The 16,742-nt window shown below is 34.6% G+C and overlaps 1 protein-coding gene across 2 annotated transcripts in view; it reads left to right on the plus strand.

Moving 5' to 3' along the window:
* LOC138706592 (uncharacterized) overlaps nucleotides 1-16,742 on the plus strand; it is a 56,650-nt gene that overhangs the window by 14,741 nt on the left and 25,167 nt on the right. For both annotated transcript variants that reach the window (XM_069836086.1, XM_069836087.1), the window contains exons 2-3: nucleotides 2,795-6,923; nucleotides 11,477-11,655. In XM_069836086.1, the coding sequence (XP_069692187.1) occupies nucleotides 2,912-6,923; nucleotides 11,477-11,655 (4,191 nt within the window). In that variant the 5' untranslated portion in view covers nucleotides 2,795-2,911. The remainder of the gene's footprint in view (nucleotides 1-2,794; nucleotides 6,924-11,476; nucleotides 11,656-16,742) is intronic.

The following is a 16,742-nucleotide window of genomic DNA, read 5'->3' on the forward strand; positions in this document are numbered from 1 at the left end:
TTTCAACCTTAGGGTATGAAGTAAGTCGACCCAGACTATATGTCGCACATTTTTACAAACACACTAGGATTTAGAACTCTGTATTTCATTGAGAACAACCGACCAAGAGTCATGATATACACACAGTCGGTCACTCACTCTCTTTGTGCTATATGCAGCTGGCTGGCTGCCGTGTGTCCTGACTCCATAGAAAGCAACCCGATGAAGCATCACGGTCGACTGTCGGATGTCTCGATCATTTAAAGGGTATTATAGACTGAATACTGTCTTCAATCAATGTGTTTACAGTATGCACTATGGAAATATTAAACCACCTGATGCCTTATCACCTGATTAGTGAACCTAGTAGGTATACAGGCTGTTACATTCATTAAAAATTCATCTTCTTCTTTTCTATAGGCATAAGCCTGTTTATTTACACACACTAAGTCAATGGTGATTACGTCTCATTCCATCTCTTGAGAGGTCTGCCCACTTCTCTTTTTCCTGTAGGACGTAGGTTCTTTGCTGCCTTAATAAGTCTCGTGTCATCAGCTCTATCCATATGGGAGTTCCATTCCCTTTTTCTCGTTGTAATAAATGTCTCAACATCTGTAATATTGCATTCCTCCCTCACATCCTGGTTCCTAACTCTGTCAAATTTTGTTTTGCTTATTATGGCTCTTAAAGTATTCATTTCTGCTGTTCTCATGAGTTGTTTCGTTTGGCTAGTATCTGCTCTTGTATCCGCTCCGTACTGTTCTCCAACCAGGAGATCAACCGTGAAAGGAATGTGCTTACTATTGCGTCATCTATTGGAACGAAGTAGATAGATGATATTACCGTTATAACATCAGTTTAAAAACTATGCGCTCTCCTCCATATGTTATTTCCTGTATGGAGAGATTAAAAGACCAGGGGATTAACCGTGATCTAATTTTGTAACTAGGGTAGTATCAATATGTGTGATCAATGTTGTGGTTTGTGCTGTGAGAGCTAGCCAATAGAGATAAGAGTACCCACGTGTGTGACCTTATGACATCTTATGACATCAACATTCATTCACAGCATTATCCCGCTTCGTCTCAGTCCCCGAAGACTTTCTTGTGGCTGGAGTATAGTATGTCATTATTGGTCGTACACATGTTTCATAAATTTTTACTTTATTTTCTATGTTTAGATATTTGTTTTTCCAGATGACATCTCGTAAGTGTCCTGATATTCTCGATGCTTTAAAAACCTGAGTTCTTACTTCATCAATCAATCTACGAGAAGTAGAAATGCGTATCCCAAGATATTTAAAATTCATAACTTACTTACTTACTTACAAATGGCTTTTAAGGAACCCGAAGGTTCATTGCCGCCCTCACATAAGCCCGCCAGCGGTCCCTATCCTGTGCAAGATTAATCCAGTCTCTATCATCATACCCCACCTCCCTCAAATCCATTTTAATATTATCCTCCCATCTACGTCTCGGCCTCCCTAAAGGTCTTTTTCCCTCCGGTCTCCCAACTAACACTCTATATGCATTTCTGGATTCGCCCATACGTGCTACATGCCCTGCCCATCTCAAACGTCTGGATTTCAAGTTCCTAATTATGTCAGGTGAAGAATACAATGCGTGCAGTTCTGTGTTGTGTAACTTTCTCCATTCTCCTGTAACTTCATCCCGCTTAGCCCCAAATATTTTCCTAAGCACCTTATTCTCAAACACCCTTAACCTATGTTCCTCTCTCAGAGCGAGAGTCCAAGTTTCACAGCCATATAGAACAACCGGTAATATAACTGTTTTATAAATTCTAACTTTCAAATTTTTGGACAGCAGACTGGATGATAAGAGCTTCTCAACCGAATAATAACAGGCATTTCCCATATTTATTCTGCGTTTAATTTCCTCCCGAGTGTCATTTACATTTGTTACTGTTGCTCCAAGATATTTGAATTTTTCCACCTCTTCGAAGGATAAATCTCCAATATTTATATTTCCATTTCGTACATTGTTGTATAATTTTCCCATTAACTTCCAGTTTTCGTCTTACTGGGTTCTTAGATATACACATACATTTAGTTTTATTTGTAGAAATTTCCATATTAAATTTTTCTGCTGTTGTCATGAATTGATGAAGTAATCGTTGAAGTTCATCCTCTGTTCTGGCAACCAGAACTGCGTCATCAGCATAACATATACTATGTTAAAATTTGTATTTCTCATCTGGTAACCTGGAACATTTTGTATAATTTTATCCATTATCAGATTAAACAATAAGGGACTTAGAGAATCGCCTTGTTTTATTCCTTTTGCACATTTAATACCTTCCGTAAATTTCTCGTTTATAGAAATCTTTGTTTCAGTATTTGTATTTATATGCCTTATCAAATTTATTACTGTTCCTGGAATTTCTTTCTCTTGCAAGATTTCTACTATATCTTCTAATTTAGCTCTATCGAAGGCTTTTGTCAAATCTATAAAGCATAGAAAAGCAGGTGTTGTATATTCAATTGCCTTTTCTACTATTTGCGTTATTATAAATATTGCATCTGTAATAGTAATAATTAATTTATTAATAAATCGATCAAATAAAATAGGCTACAATTGTAGCAAGTTATGTTGTCTATAAAAATATAAATTATAAGCAGCATTAAAAAAAGATGAAAAATACAGGGTGTCCACATGACACCTTTACAACTTCAGATACAAATAAGAAATTACTGAGACACGATATTTGGATGTGATTTGCTGCATGTTAATCAGAAACTGTTAAAGTTTTTATGGGAATTTTGTTGGATTGTTGAAATGAGTTTTTTTGGTTGCAGGTGTGAAGGAGATGTGGACACTGAAGTTTGAGGAACTCTAAACCTTTACACACATAGTTTTCGCAAATTGGGTTAGGCCTATGTTCTAATACTTTACTCTGGAAATTATATTTCAAGATGTCAGACTGTGAAAACACTCCATTATATTCATCATCCCTTACACAGCTACAAGATAGGCCTAATTTGTCTGCAATGAATACTGGTACCTTGGAAACTAAGGAACCTAATAATGGAAGCAATCAGGAACAAACAGCATATTCTACAAAAAAGGTGTCTGCATTACCTGTAGAAGGTCAATACAGTGGGAAAATACACTGTTTGTATTATGCTAAAGGATTGGTATCATTTGGTGTGAATGAAAAATCTGAAATGGCTTCCTTTTGCAGAGGTAGAGTATTCATTGATGGGATCAGAGTTGGAAGGCAATTCAAACTGCATGATATTTTGTCAATTGACATGCCTGTTACACTTGATGTGCAGTCATATGAAGGTCGTACAATCTGCTACAAAGCAACAGCTATTTATGTTAAAGGGCAACAAAATATATCACAAAGAAAGCAGATAAAATCGGTGGAAAAAGTAGAGGAAACTTGTGAAAAGAAGCCTTGTCCAGAAGAGACATTCTTGAAACCGTACACTACTACTGACGTGCAGTGCTCACTAGAATCAGAAGAGGAGATTTACGCTGGATCTTCTGAACAAGTTTGTGGTACCAGTATTCAGCCAGAGCTGTCTGCTGTCAGAAATGATATTGAAACTTGCTCTGAAACAGTTAATGACAACCCATCAGTTGATGAAGCATTGAGCAAGAAACTTTTTTTAGAAGACCAGATTTATGTTGAAGATACTGCTTTTATGGAGTATATAAATTTAATGGCACATAAAAATGTAATTGATACTGATTTAAAGGAAGACACGGCACTATTGAAGCAACATACCTATAATAAAAATATTAAGGCACACTACAGTCTCAAGCTTGGAGATATTATTTTGCCTGCCAATAAGATGATGTGTGGGAAGAAAGTAGTTGAATTGAATGAAAAGCAGTGTTACACCAGAGATGTATCTGAAAAATGTCCAAAATCAGATGTATCAGAAGATGTCCGGAAAACGGACAGTCAGTTAAAACCATGCAATGAATTCAAGTGTGAAGAAACTAACAAAACAGAAAAAATGTTGAACTATCCTCTAGATTTACAGAATACTAAGCAACAGCATTTGAAACACATTTTATTGCCAGAATATGCATATAATGTGTCTGGGGTAGTAGATCTTTTTTTGTCAGACAGTGCTGCTATAATAGAAGCAAAAATTGGTGGACAAAATGTAAAAATCCTTTTGTACAAAAAGAATCTTTATATTGATGGAGAAAAATGTACTGACATGAAAGGCCAACTCGTTGAGGGTTCTACACACATATTTGCCGATGTTTTCAAGAAGGAACATGATTCAGGTGCTTCTTATTTTGCAGATTGTGCCTGGGTAGGAAGAAGATCCACTAAAAGTATTAATTTACGTAATAACAAAAAAAGTGACGAGCATTCTAGTAACCATTCTGGATCTGAAAGTCGTTATAAAGCTGCTCACATAAATAAAAAAGTCATTTGTGGTAGCAGCAAAAGTAACAAACAAGGAATTAGAAAGGAAAGTGGAATAAGAACTCAAGTAAGTTGTCTTGAAAATAAAGTTAGCAAAGACAAAATAATGGCGAAAACGGTGAAGGACAATATTGATTCTCAAAATTCGTACACTTCTAAAAGTGATGCTGATATTCCTATAGAAACAGAGAAACTTTTACAAAATGAGAAGTTTATGAATGGCATTATAGAACATTTTAGTTCTGTTGACGGATCTGGAATTGTGCGCTTCCAATTACAGAATAAGACGGAAAAAGCAACGTTTCTCAGGAAAAACATTTTTAAAAATGGATCTAAAATGACAGATATACAAGTAACAGAAGAGATTTATATAGGAATGCCTGTTGCAGTTTTTCGTGTAACTACATCTTTCAATAGAGATACATCATTTTCAGCAAGTATAAATATTTCTTGCTCGGCTACAACAGAGAAAACATATTTAAGAGCTGCTTCAAGTAAAACTAGTGTCGTGAAGAGTGACACAAATAAAAAAATAACAGGAGAGGAAGAGTTTAAAACTTGCAAATTTAACATTAGCCAGAGACATATGTTTTACAAAGAGAGACAATCTTACTGCTGGGATAAGAAAACTGAACAAGATGACAGTACCAGTACATTTGGAAATGCCAAAACAGAGAATGTAGATGATGAATTTAAGGGACCTTGTGAAGTGAGTGAGAATAGGAAACTAGAAGCAATGGATGAAAATGAAAATAGTAGAACAGCCGCTGTTTGTGATGAACAGAACAATGCTTCTGTGTATCGAAAGGATAAGGAAATTGAACAGATTAAAACTTCTGCTAGCAATGAAAGAGAAAGCAATAAAGAGGATATAAGTAATGTATGTAAAGAACACGGTGCAACATTGTCACCATTATGGCAGGTTAGAAAGCAGACTGAGGAAAATGAACTTGAACAGACTGAAACTCCCGCCTGTAGAAAAGAAGATATATTTCAGTATGCAAACTCTGAAAATGTAAGTAATGAATTATGTCAAGAAGGAAGACAACAGTTGAAAAATGAAAATGAAGAAATCCGTAATGGTGAGGGAGAGGGATTTAAAAGTAAAATTAAAAGATATCGGAGAGAGGTGACATCAGATCAAGATGAAAAACAGAAAGTGAAACTTAAAAAGAAAAAAATGCCTGCTCAGAAAAAGATAAAGAAGTCAAAAAATAGAATCGTAAGGCCTGAAAATAGTAGTGCACATTTGATTCCTGCTGAGAGGAAAGAAAAGAAGTTCAAAAATAAAAACAGGAAGTTTAAAAATAGGCCTAAGTATAAATATAGTAATAAACATTTGCCAACATTGTGTCACAACGAAACACAAAAGTCTGAGAATGAAAATGAACAGGTCGAGACTGAAGTTCACAGTAAGAAAGAGAGATTTAAACATGCCAACTTAGAGAATGTAAGTAACGAATCATGTCAGGCTACAATGTGCAAGACACAAAATATTAATTCACATGTCAACTCTCTTGCTACGAAAGATCAGAATACATTTCAAATTGAAAAATTTGAGAATGTAAGTGATGTATCTGTAGGACGTGATGAATGTCTGGAATCCAGTACTGCAAAACCATTGATCAATAGAAGTGAACAGACCAAGGCTGCTTCTCTAAGCGAGGAAAGCAATTTGAGTGTAAGTGACAATCAGAGTTCCAAAGATTTCAAAGCCCTGACTGGAAAAAATGGAATAGTGAAGAGGTACGTTTCTCGCACCACAGGTGTTTTGGAATGCTCTATCTCAGGTATTAAAATGGAAGTTGAATTCCATAGAAATATGGCTGACATTGAAGAAAGCGACAATACAGATCTTGAGAAAATCTTTCCAGTAGGTGGGAAGATCTATTTTGATGGATATGTGGAAGGCACTGAACATCTTTTCAGCTGCCCGAAAGTAACTGTAACCAAAATTTGGCAACGAAAGAATAATAGGAAGCGACTTACATCAAAATCAGATAATGTGTTGCCAGCAGTTCATTACAGTGAAATATTTCGCGAATATGCTCCATATCTTGGGAAAGTTTCGTCAGTAGAATCATCTCGCAGCTTTGTTGTCGGTGTTGAAATAGGTAATACAACCTATCAAGTCTTTGTTTTGAACACATTTTTTGCTCCGTATCAGTATGGAAAAAATTTGGAAGAAAATCATTCTGTAAGATCATACATTGGTAAAGGTGACGTAGTGCATGTGATAGCAAGCAAGAAGCTAGAAAAGCATGTGTCGTACAAGTACGATTGGTTTGCTGTAGAAGCGTGGACTGAGGAAGTAGATGCAATACCTGTATGTGAAGTTGAATCACATCTAATACCCGAGGAACTTGACAAGAGAATTTCTTCTGATCTAGAAGGGGAAATCCTGACATTGTATCACAAGCACGGTATTATCAAGAGTGGGAACTCTGATTACATTGAATTCTTCCGACAAGATGCCTACCTGTTTGGAATCAGCTTGGCAGAATTTCGACTTGATGAAGTATATAGATCTGGTAAGTTTGCGTTTCAGAGTGACAACCTTAAGGGGAGAGGATGATATTTTTTTTAACTTTTTTCCTACTTTGTGTAAAATATTTTTTATATGTAGAGAGCTCATAGCTGTAGCAACTCAACCAAATATAAATATTTTGAAAAAAAAAAATTATTTGGGGCCCAGATTTGAAAAAAATATACCCAATGCAGGATTTTATTAAAACCATTATATCTAAACCATTTTTAAAGATAGATTCAAACAGTTTTTTGCAATCTACTTGCAAAAGCATGCTCTACAAACTGTCTGTAACAGAATTTTGATATTAGTCCCTACGTTTGTAAAATAAACAATTAAAATGTAATAACACTTTTTTTTATTTCTTTTTTGCAAACAAACGGACATATTTTTAAAATAAAATCAATTAGTAGGATTCTGTTGCAGAGAAACTTTTCCTAATAGCCTAAAGAATTTGTGTTCTAAATTTCATGCATGTATCTTTAATAGTTCAGAAATTATATCCATTTTTATCTGGCAGTGTAGCAAAAAAAATGAAGTTACCGGAATCAACGATAAAAGGCGGAGTGTGATTTAAAAATCCACAGCGCACAAAGTTTAAAAATAGTGTCTCAACATCCGATAAGGGCACAAATACCCACAAAATGTTATGCAATGCATTCCACACATATCACAGAGTATTTTAAAGAAAATTTTTCCTTTTTGAATATTTACTCATTTTTCACCAAAAAATACCACCCTCTCCCCTTAAGATAATTGTATTGGATTTTATTGTTATTCTACTCATCCTCGGCTTTTTTTCTTTTTCTCCCACCATTGTTGTTATAATAGATCTACTGTAGTTATTATCAACATCATATTTTCTTCCTTCCTGTGTTCCTCTTTAACCACATTTCTCTGCTTTTCTTCCCTCTCCTTTGTATCATTGTATTGCTTTTTTTCTCTTCACTTTTCTTTCTTGGTTTCCCTTTTCCGTTACTGCTTCTTTCCATTCTTTTTTTTTTAGCTTCATTTTTCTCCTTCGGATTTCTTAAATTTCATTATCCATATTGTACAGAGCGTTCGCCTACGGGTGGGGCCAGGAAAGCGGCATGTACTGATACGCTGCTTTGTGTGTGTAGTTGTTGAGACACACTCGACAATCAAGGACGACAAGTTATCAGTTGTGAGCCAGATGTTGCAGTATGTAACACGTACAGTGCAGTTTCTTGACACAGTTGCTTAAATATTCAGCGTGTGTAAAATTTGTTAACAATGCAAAATGCAAAATTCACGCTTGAACAAAGAGTTTTTATGTATGATGCATATGTGAAAACAGAGTCATGTAGAGCGGTGCGTAGGCAATTTGAAGTGAAATATCCGGGTGCTCCAATTCAGGGTAGAGAAACTGTTAGACGTCTTGTTAACAAATTAAGGACAACAGGGTCGATAAATGCTACAATTCCTAAGCGAAAACAAAGAGTATTGACGGAAGAAAAAATTGATGAAATCAGTGCATCATTTACACGCTCTCCTAATAAATATCTAGGACTTGTTTCACAGGAAGTTAGTGTTTCAAAAACATCAGTCTTTACTGCTGCTAAACTTTTAAAATTAAAACCCTACAGAGTATAGTATAGAAAGCGGAAGCTTACGGTTAGACGATTCCCGCAAGCGACACCGCAGGCAGGCTGCTTTCCTGGCGCCACCCGTAGGCGAACGCTCTGTATTTTACGTTGAAACTGAATTACAGCAGAACCCTGGCATACACTTTCCTGCGTGTCGTGCTTGCACCGGCAGGAAGCGTGTTCCGTTACTACCGGCAAATTAAGATATTTAGGATAAAATAATTCACGAATTTAAATTATTAAAAATACATGTATACAGATTTATTACTCGCCATTTAATTGAAATACTGTTAAAAATGACGTCCTTCCACAGTAAAACATGCCTCACATCGTTTAAACAAATTAATTTGCCACTTTATGTAATTCCACTTCGGTAATAGACAATATTGCACGTGTAATTTCGGGCTTCAGTTCTTCTATAGTACAGGGATCATTTCGGTAAACTTTTCCCTTTATATTTTCCCGAAAATGATTATCACATTAGTCTACACCTGTGGAGTAATGGCTAGCGCGTCTGCCAAGAAACCAGGTGGCCCGGGTTCGATTCCCGGTCGGAGCAAGTTACTGGTTGAGGTTTTTTCCGGGATTCTCCCTCAACCCAATATGAGCAAATGCTGGGTAACTTTAGGTGCTGGACCCTGGACTCATTTCACCGGCATTATCACCTTCATCTCATTCAGACGCTAAATAACCTAAGATATTGATAAAGCGTCGTAAAATAACCTACTGAAAAATAATCTCATTAAGTTAGGTCGACTGGTCTAGGGGACTATAAGCCTGAACTAATTATCTGGTTATCAAAAACTGGACGTAAAATGTTCATAGAATTACGAGCGGTACACGCTGCGGCATCGTCTTGTTGAAAATATCCATCATCCTTTTCAAACCCAAGTTTTTAGTATAAGATCTCAATTTTTAAGCTTTGTTTTGTTTTTTTTTTTGTTTTGTTTTTTGTTATATTCACAAGACCAAGAGAAACATTTCTAGCATTCATTTTGTGAAATATCTCATTTATTCACTTTTGAAAAAATTGTTTGAAATTTTAAAAATTATGTTTTTCCTATAATTCATGAAAAGAATATTAGTAAAATAAACTAGCAGCATTTCTTACAAAATAAATGCTTAGAAACATGCAGCTCCCTCATAAATACTTGCAGTAAAAATTTTATCCAGATTGATTAATATTTGGCAGAAAATAATTGGTGTTGAATCAAGAAAAATAAATTTACGGGAAAATTGATTTGAAAGTAAAATCAATATTTATGTAAATTCAAACTCTCCTCCGCTACATTCATCTAGTAACTTCAGGAAGCCAACTTTAGAACAAAAAGTTACTAGATTTGTAATCATAAATTTGTAGAAAAGAATTCTTTGATGAAAATATAATTTTGACAGCTCTTTCAGTGCCACGCCTTCTTACGGCCTTAATTGAAAAGAAAATTAAACATATTTGTAATCAGAATTTAATTAAATCTATTTGGGGTACGAAAATATACATTCAAAAGATGTGAAATTTGTTTTGGAAAATTTTCATGATTTTCAGTGGAGTTTCTCCTTAAGAGAGTAGTGTATTATGACAAATTTTAATTTTCTCTTTTAAATGTGCAGAAATTTGATCCAAACAAACGTAACATTATAAAATTTCTTTGCAGAACGAAAAGTTTCATTTGGTCTGATCAATCTTCTGCTCATTTGAAGGACAAAACTAAAATTCTTTCAATCATTTATTATCATGGCACACTGCTCTCTTAAATTGACTGAGCATATTGGGAATTAAATAAATGGCTTTCCTAAAACATGCTGTGAAATGTTTAATGTAAAACAGTTTTTATTTCGACAAGGAAGAAAACATGAGCAAAGTTGTATTACATTCTTTTATATTATTTTAATGTACCGAAGTACATGTGATATTTCCATGCAGATATTCTGCGTCATCATATGATGAAAGAGTAATGGAACGGAGAAAAATTCTCTCCGGCGCCGGGATTTGAACCCAGGTTTTCAGCTCTATGTGCTGATGCTTTATCCACCAAGCCACACTGGATACCCACCCCGGCGTCGGACAGAATCGTCTCAGTTTAAGTTCCAACTCTTGGGTTCCCTCTAGTGGCCGCCCTCTGCACTACGTCATAGATGTCTATGAACTTAGGACTGAAGTCCACACATGTGCTGAGGTGCACTCGTTATGAGTGACTAGTTGACCGGGATCCGTTCCATTACTCTTTCATCATATGATGACGCAGAATATCTGCATGGAAATATCATATGTACTTCGGTACATTAAAATAATATATATGATATGCGTAAATCACTTCGTGATTTAAGACGGTGCTTATTCTGTCGGATCCCGGTCAACTAGTCGCTCATAACGAGTGCACCTCAGCACATGTGTGGAATTCAGTCCTACGTTCATAGACATCTATGACGTAGTGCAGAGGGCGGCCACTAGAGGGAACCCAAGAGTTGGAACTTAAACTGAGACGATTCTATCCGACGCCGGGGTGGGTATCCGGTGTGGCTTAGTGGATAAAGCATCAGCACGTAGAGCTGAAAACCCGGGTTCAAATCCCGGCGCCGGAGAGAATTTTTCTCCGTTCCATTACTCTTTCATCATTACATTCTTTTGCTTGAAATATCTCAAAGTATAACCTCCTGAAATTAATGACATTACCTACGGTTCAACCTGTGTATTCATCACTAACATTAACAGAATGCTGGGAGCAATGAATAAAATTCGAGGTTGGAAATTTTTCTTCACCAAAACTTCTGGGACTTTTTCAGTCTATTGTAAAATTTTAAAAACTATTTCTCTTTTATCGTAGAATGAAACACCCAAAATACTGCTGTCACAATTTTGTAGTGATGTTAAGAAAAATAATATAGGATCCATATCTTTACGGTCCTGGGCATTCATAAATTGCTAATCAAAGTTGTTATTTATTACTTACAGGTATTACTGTTAATTATATACTTGCAAAGAAGACAGTAAGTTGCATTAAAAGAGCCTCGTGTGTGTGGATTGGATTACATGACAGTTCACCAGATATAATTGATACTCGTAGCAGAACATTGAAGATTATTGCTTATATTAAGCATCATCATCTTGATAAGGAAGTTCAGATGAATTTGGTATGTAGTTTTAAAAATAATGACTAATTTGGTTCAAATTTGCTTGCTAAGATGTTTTATTGCTATTTATCTCCATCATAGTATTCAAGTGCTTGAAGCAAGTAAACTTTACACACATTATATCTGTCTTCTTCAAGGGCTTGAGTATCTATTACAATGCTGTGGTTCATTATTTCTGTCCATGAAGAGAGAAGTTTGTTATGCTAGTATTAAACTAATATTGAAATGATTATGTGAAGATCCCGGAAATGGGTGAGATCTTAGGAACAATATATGTAATGGTACAAAACTTCATTAAAAAAGTTGGCAGAAGATGATTTACAGTACATCCTGCAAAATTTACCGTTATTAGTTTAAAAATTCGATAGATCACTATGCAGAATTTTGTCATTATTAAAATTGTTTACAATTTACATTATCAGTATTTTAAATGTTGTTATGTATTATTATTATTATTATTATTATTATTATTATTATTATTATTATTAATAATCCACGTAACATCCGTAAACAACTTCGTGTCACTTCTTATCATCAGTGGAGTGCATTACCTGGGAAAGGTAAAGGAATTACATTCTACTCTCACTGGAAAAAAGGTAACACCTGGATTAGCAATAAGAAAGGTCTATCTTGTGGCCAATGGACCGAGGCCATTAAAATGAGCACCAATGTTATCGCAGTTAGATCTCTCCCCGGTAGAAGCCTTAGCAATACCCATTGCAGGAGATGCAATGAGTATGAAACGTTATCCCACGTGCTAGGTTTCTGCCCTCAGGGCGAATTACTGCGAATTGACAGACATAACACAGTCCACTCAATAATTGCTAACAGATTAAGGGAACATGGTGAATACGAAGTATATGAGGAAGTTCAATGTCTTTCTGCGGAAGGATCTACACGGTGTGCTGACATCATAATAATCGACCGAGATAAAAAAAACTGGTCTCATTCTTGACTCAACTGTAAGGTTCGAAATTAATGAAGATCAACCAAAGCAGGTACATGAAGAGAAACACGCTATTTACCTTCCATGCTGTGACGATCTCAGTCATAAATATAATATCCAAGATTGGAATGTCATTGTACTTATGTTTGGTGCGCGAGGAACAATTCCCAAATTTACATTGGAGATCCTCAGAAAATTAAAGGTTCCTGAAAAGACTCTTCAGATAATTTCATCAACCATTTTAAAATCTTCATCAATCACCATTTCTATTTATCTTTATAGTATTCAATGTATATTATTTATTTTCATTATATTTTTATCGTTTTGATAGCTACTACATCTTGTCGCAGAATATTATTATTATTTTTTTTTTTTAATTTCATTATGTATTTTTTTAACATTAATTTACATTTTCTTTTTTGTTCATTTGAATTGATTAGGATGCCGATATTTAAAATCCAAGATTTGGACTACTGCCATTTCGATATATATATATATATATATAATATTATTATTATTATTATTATTATTATTATTATTATTATTATTATTATTATTAAAAATATGAACTGTCAAATGCACAAAACATTAAACGAATGTTTGTTTGAACTCAAACTAACGAATGGATGAATACCTCTCTTAAAATGAGTTTAAAATCGACAAAGCATAATATTTAACATCTGCATTGCAGAACTGTCAACCTTTTGAGTATGTTTCACAAGTTTAAATTTCATATTGTGTTGGCTTCATTTTATTACAAGTTCGGTACTAGGCAGTAAGTCTGTCTATAATAAAGATACCATTGTTAATTCGAACATGCTGCAGCACCAAGTACAGGGATTATATTGAAGGAGGAGTAGGACGACTATATCTTATGTTGATGTAGATTTTGTTACTCTGACAGTGAAAAAGTAGAAAAGGGAAAACGATTATGGATAAAAAAATATTCAAATCTATAGTCGTGTCGCTGTTATTTCCGGTGTGACTCCTCCCCTTTGCTTACGTCGTAGGAAGTGAAGGCTCTATAAAGTCTAGGCAGGTAGTATCGTTCGCCATTTTTGTTCTTTCGTTCCCGAGCTACCAGATGAGGAATCTATTTGCTTCACTGTTAAACATTATCATGTTGTAGTTCCTATGATAATGAATCAAACACACTGTAATTGAGCGGCAAATAACGTCCTCGTGTGATTTCTGCGAACGCCAACGAAAGAGCCAAAATAGCGGGCGATTATATTAAGTATTTATCGAGCCATAGGAAATTCATTACATCATCAATAGTGAATGACAAGACGCACATGTTTAAATGTAGCCGACCTGCAATGTGATTGGCTGCCGGAAATTAGAGCGACGGGACTATAAATATGTATATATTTTTTTTTTTTAGTTCAAGGGGAGGATCAAACTCGGTAATCCCCCCTTGCGTATGCCCCTGATCACTAAAATGAATGGAACAAATACTTGGTGAAAAATGCAATTCCCTCAAGAACAAAACTAAAAGTATTACTTCGAAATCTTTAAAATGAGACAGTTATGAAATTATTTGAAAACTAGGTTCACGTACCGAAATATAGCGTATCTATTTAATCAATGTCTGGCTCACTTTATCAGATTTCACTATTGTCACCAGTTCTTGACAGTTCTTATCTTCTTTCTTATCATTGATAAAAATCCAGCTGAAACATATAAGCCTGCTCTTTTCACTTCATTGAGAAGTTTTATAAAAGGTATTTTAGATCTATTTAAGTATCGATAGTTGTTTTGTCTAGTATTCTATTCCACATAATTTCGTATTCACATTGTATGTTACAGTCGGAGGCAACGATTTTGGCAGGTGACCTCAATGACATTTCCAGTAGGCGAGCCAATATTGTTTGTGTAAGCTGCGTGAATGAGATCTGATAACATTCTGAGTAGTTTATATTTTCATATCAGCAGCTCATATCAATTATCATTATTATGAAACACACCAGGGTAAAGTTCGACTCAAAGAATACCTTAAATACCTTTCGTTCCCAATGATTTTACAATACATCTCCTACATTTTCTATACTATACTATACTATATATATATATATATACTATCCTACCCTCACCAGATCAATATACAAGATTTGTACAGTAATAATCTAGGGATCTTCTATTGTCGTGCTACAGTTCAAGTTAGTAAAATTACGATTCTTCTTATTAATCAAAATATAATTTGGATAATTGGGTAAAATTGCATGCTGCGGAAGTTAGATTTATATAAAGGTATAATAAATAGGGTTGTAATGGATATTACAAGGGCAATAATTTCTTAACACGCACATTGTGAATAGAACAGAGAAGAAAGCATTTTAAAATATTCAAAATCGTACAAATTATCGGAGAAACAAATTTTCCCTGCACAAATTGCACCAATTGAAAAATATAATTACCATTCACAATAAATACTGTATTTTATGGATTCTAAAAAGTTGTTTATCAATTTAGAGGTATTGACTGATGGCTATACTAAATTTCAGCACAAAATTCATTCAGAATATGTAGAAATTACATTTTTGGATTTTACTAAATATATAGGCCTAGTATCGAAAGGTGTTACATACCCTCTTAAATACTGTACATGTGTTACCTGTGTTTATGTATATTTGCAGTATCCGATGTTTTATTTTTTTAAATATAATTCATAGTACCGAAACTGCCATATTGAATTCGCACAAATTGTATTATTCGTAATTTTCGTCTCGAAAACCCCTAAGATATCTAATTTAATTTCTCACCCATTTTTGTCCCACTCCACCACTTTAGGGACAAAATCGGACAAAATAATACCTTATTCGTATTCTGTGATCGCAAAGATCCACAGATATCGACTTTCTTCGAGATCGGATGACATGAGATTTCTCATTCCCTTCTGCCTTTTCATCAGTACCTTAGGAGATGGTAGGCCTATTTAAAAAGTCTAAGAATGTTTAACCAATATTGCAGAGAGTAACCTTCATTTTAAATTTTACGTCTCTAGTTAAATATACTTTAGTGAATTTTTAAAATCGTCAACTACTTTCTCTCTCCTCGCTGCTCGGAAGTAAAAAAAAAAAAAGAACTGAAAAGTTATTTGAAGGGAGTAGCCTACATGAAATTGAATTTTTTTACATTCCTTATACATTTTAGAAACAATTCTGAGAGATGAGATGAATAGTCTAACCCAATTTTATGAGTGAATCTTTGTTTTAAATTTAAAGGCTGCACATCTACTGGTTAATATATATATATGGGTATAATTATTTTGGTTTATTGCCTCCCATTTTCCATCTTTTAATGTTCGTATTTCGTAAAGCTCAGTCTTATCTATTGACTAAGGATTAACATAAATCTACGTAGACTATAGGGGTTAAGGAGATTTAAGTTGACGAATTAGTCAGTCTGTTTATTATAGAATAGTTTTTTTTATTATATAGATTGTCTTTATACTTTATAGTAACGAGGGAAAGATTATGCATCAGCAAGTGGAATTATCTCGAAAAATGTGTGCCAGGAACTGGTCCTTTTTCATATACGTACATGCACACATTAAAGATAACTGTAGTTCTGTAGTTCAGCTATATGTGTATAGTTTTTGGAAGTAACTGTCCATCTAAGTCCACTCGGATCTCAAGCCTTTATGTTTACCCTTATGTCCTACCCATTCCAGCTTCAGTTTGCTTGCTGCAGAGATATCAGCCGACCTTGCATCGGTGAGTAACTCGCTCTGGAGTTCCGATTAACAAAATCCGTCTGCCAAAATCGCTGGCTCCTACTATAAGAAACTGCATTGTTTGTGTTCTTCTGCTAATTTTGATAAATGCTTTATGTCTGTGAAGTCATGATGGGATTTTAAATGATTATTCCGGACTTTCACTTAGAAACTTCTCAGTCTAAATAAATATTTATTTCAATCAATTTTAATTTAAAAAAAAACAATTGAGTGGGAAATTTAGAACCTGTGTTAATTGCATTTTAGATTTCACTCTCTTTAACCCCCATCCCTCTTTAAAATTTCAGATTGCACTCTATATTATGATACTTAAATTTGAAAGAGTATTCAACTGTTTATATTACATTCTCGTTAATTAGTTTCCACATCTTTGTTTTCTATCGTCGCCTGGCAACCTGGATTGTT

This window comes from Periplaneta americana, chromosome 9, assembly GCF_040183065.1.
Source record: "Periplaneta americana isolate PAMFEO1 chromosome 9, P.americana_PAMFEO1_priV1, whole genome shotgun sequence".
NCBI classification, from domain to species: domain Eukaryota; kingdom Metazoa; phylum Arthropoda; class Insecta; order Blattodea; family Blattidae; genus Periplaneta; species Periplaneta americana.